We start from the raw sequence: 3,178 nt of genomic DNA, 5'->3' as shown, positions 1-3,178 counted from the left end.
GCTTGGTATAATATTTATCTAAAGGATGGATAAATGCAATCTCAAATCTAAACTACCGAACTAGTATTCTAATCTAGGTAACCAAATCTATTAGGGGTCGTTTTGTTGGGAAAAGAATTATCCCAGAGTTAATTATTTCGGGATTGTTATCACATCCTTCTATTGGGATAAAAATAACACTACAATTCCAGGATAACTAATTTCGGGATTAATTATACCACAATTTTATCCCAACCAAATGTTGGATAAACTCATCTCAAATATAAGTAATCCATGATTAACTATCCCATGATTAGTTATTTCGAGATTGTTATCCATCCTCTCATAGGGATAAAGATAATACTACAATCTCGAAATTAACTATACTGTAATTTCATCCCAATCAAACATGGACTAAACTCATCTCAAATTTAATTTCGTAATTAATTACATCTCTTATATAAGATGAGCTGTGCCTTTTCAAATTCTGTCATGAGAAGATCCGGCTTGGTGTGTGTGCCTTTTCCCCCCATTTTCTGCAACATTGAACATACTACTACTACATTGTATATAAAGTACGTATATATATCCCCTTCTATTTTGTATCTTTATACATATCCTACAATGCTACTAGAATTACTATTTTATTTTTACCATTCCAATACCAAGAAAGTGGAGAAAGTAAAAACCCAAAGCCCCCAAACAAAAATCATCGAAATCTCCTCCTTTCAGTCCTAACCTCAAATCAAAATACATACTCCTATTACTACATATAAAGAAAGGACAAGCGTGACATCCACTCTGATAAAATCTCTTTCTTTTTCTCTCTTCCTTTATCTTTCTTTCTTTCTTTTTTCTTTCTGTTTTTGATAAACGAGTCTCTGTGTAGTACTCTTCCTATAGCTTTTCTCTCTTCTTCACACCTCCCACAACACACAATCAGACAAAATAGAGAGATAAGAAAATGAGTATGGTGAAAAAGCTTTGTTTTGTATAATGAGAAAAAGAGATTTATATACATCTCTTCTTCTACTCCTTTCTTACTAGAAGATGGCAATAGAACAAAATGAGCAACAAGAACTATCTCAATCTTTTCTTTTAGATGCTCTTTACTGTGAAGAAGAAGAAGAAAAATGGGGAGATTTATTAGATGATGAGACTATTATTACACCGCTCTCTTCAGAAGTAACAACAACAACAACAAAGCCTAATTCTTTATTACCTTTGCTTTTGTTGGAACAAGATTTATTTTGGGAAGATGAAGAGCTTCTTTCACTTTTCTCTAAAGAAAAAGAAACCCATTGTTGGTTTAACAGTTTTCAAGATGACCCTTTACTCTGTTCAGCTCGTGTAGATGCTGTGGAATGGATTTTAAAAGTGAATGGTTATTATGGTTTCTCTGCTTTGACTGCCATTTTAGCCATTAATTACTTTGACAGGATTTTGACTAGTCTTCATTATCAGAAAGATAAACCTTGGATGATTCAACTTGCTGCTGTTACTTGTCTTTCTTTAGCTGCTAAAGTTGAAGAAACTCAAGTTCCTCTTCTTTTGGACTTCCAAGTAATAACCTTTTTTTTTCTAACTTTTTTTATTTTACCAAATTCTTGAAATTTTTATTTTATAAAACATGTTTTTTTATAGGTGGAGGATGCTAAATATGTGTTTGAGGCAAAAACTATTCAAAGAATGGAGCTTTTAGTGTTGTCTTCACTAAAATGGAGGATGAATCCAGTGACACCACTTTCATTTCTTGATCATATTATAAGGAGGCTTGGGCTAAAAAATAATATTCACTGGGAATTTCTTAGAAGATGTGAAAATCTTCTCCTCTCTGTTATGACTGGTAATTATTGAACTCATATCAGTTTTTTTTCTTTTTGTTCTTTTTTGAGTTACTGTTATGGAATCTTGTTTTGACTAAAGATTAGATTTTTCGATGATAACAAGTAAAAAAGAAAAGTAACAGAAGAAACTCCTTTTGATTATTTGACATCTTTGCCCTAATAATACAGATTGTAGATTCGTACGTTATATGCCGTCTGTATTGGCCACTGCAATTATGCTTCACGTTATTCATCAAGTTGAGCCTTGTAATTCTGTTGACTACCAAAATCAACTTCTTGGGGTTGTCAAAATTAACAAGGTTAGTTTTATTAATTTGTTTTTGCCATTTTCTTGATTATTACTGTTTTTTGTTCTTTTTATTCTTTCATATTTTACAACCCCACATGGTGAAAATTTAAAACAGCCATTAAATGTTATAGTATGAGTATATTCCAGAGAATTAACTGCAACCATTTACTGTACACAGGAGAAAGTGAATAATTGCTTTGAACTCATATCAGAAGTGTGTTCTAAGCCCATTTCACACAAACGCAAATATGAGAATCCAAGTCATAGCCCAAGTGGTGTAATTGATCCAATTTACAGCTCAGAAAGTTCAAATGATTCGTGGGATTTGGAGTCAACATCTTCATATTTTCCTGTTTTCAAGAAAAGCAGAGTACAAGAACAGCAAATGAAATTGGCATCTTCAATTAGCAGAGTTTTTGTGGAAGCTGTTGGTAGTCCTCATTTAAAATCAATCACCTAATTTATCTCTTCTTTTTCTTATTACCAACTATGGTGGGGAGTAATATTTATTGATATTCAGAAGTATTTACCTTTTATGTCATTTTCAAGAATTACATGAAAATGGAAAAAAAGAAAAGAAGAGCTTAGCCGGTGGTTGCAGATAGCAGAAGAAGAGGACTGGCTTTTTGTTGCAGGAGTGTAGTCTACTACTACTGGAAAGCAGAGATAGAGAGAGGAGAAAAGACAGAAAATCTGCACTATTTGTTTTTTCTCTATTCATATCAACCCTCTCTTAGGTCCTTTTCATGCATGCATACTTTTGATGGACATATTTTATATATTTACTATAATCATAAATTCTTGAACATTATGTTAAATTCCTCAACTCCCCCTCCCCCTTCTCCCCTTTAATATCCTTCTATATACTCATATTTGCTTGAAGTTTCTCTTCGAACATGTGGATAATTAGCCCAGCGTTGAACATAGTTTAAGTTGAAACTTAGGCCCCGTTTGGCCATACATTTTGACAATATTTTTTGAAAATATTGTTTGTTCATAGATTAATGATCTATTTTTGAAAAATTTCTGAAATTATTTTTCAAGTTTCCAAAATCTAGTTTAG

The 3,178-nt window shown here is 32.3% G+C and overlaps 1 protein-coding gene across 1 annotated transcript; it reads left to right on the top strand.

Moving 5' to 3' along the window:
- Positions 1–711: 711 nt before the first annotated feature.
- On the top strand, positions 712–2,933 carry LOC109237716 (cyclin-D3-2-like). The gene is made up of 4 exons (XM_019404071.1): positions 712–1,542; positions 1,624–1,825; positions 1,995–2,125; positions 2,294–2,933. Exons 1-4 carry the CDS (start codon positions 1,030–1,032, stop codon positions 2,573–2,575), a joined length of 1,128 nt encoding a protein of 375 aa, XP_019259616.1. The 5' UTR covers positions 712–1,029; the 3' UTR covers positions 2,576–2,933.
- Positions 2,934–3,178: the final 245 nt, after the last annotated feature.

This window comes from Nicotiana attenuata, unplaced genomic scaffold (assembly GCF_001879085.1).
Source record: "Nicotiana attenuata strain UT unplaced genomic scaffold, NIATTr2, whole genome shotgun sequence".
In the NCBI taxonomy this organism is placed as follows: domain Eukaryota; kingdom Viridiplantae; phylum Streptophyta; class Magnoliopsida; order Solanales; family Solanaceae; genus Nicotiana; species Nicotiana attenuata.
The sequence above is the reverse complement of the archived record's forward strand: the minus strand, read 5'-3'. Positions and strand labels throughout refer to the sequence as shown.

What these genes read in the sequence shown, in the direction of transcription:
- LOC109237716 (XM_019404071.1), top strand. Translation starts at nt 1,030, where the DNA reads ATGGCAATAGAACAAAATGAGCAACAAGAACTATCTCAATCTTTTCTT. An exon ending in TCTCCTCTCTGTTATGACTG is followed by an intron (nt 1,826 to 1,994) that starts GTAATTATTGAA and finishes CTAATAATACAG; the next exon opens with ATTGTAGATTCGTACGTTAT. An exon ending in GGGTTGTCAAAATTAACAAG is followed by an intron (nt 2,126 to 2,293) that starts GTTAGTTTTATT and finishes TACTGTACACAG; the next exon opens with GAGAAAGTGAATAATTGCTT.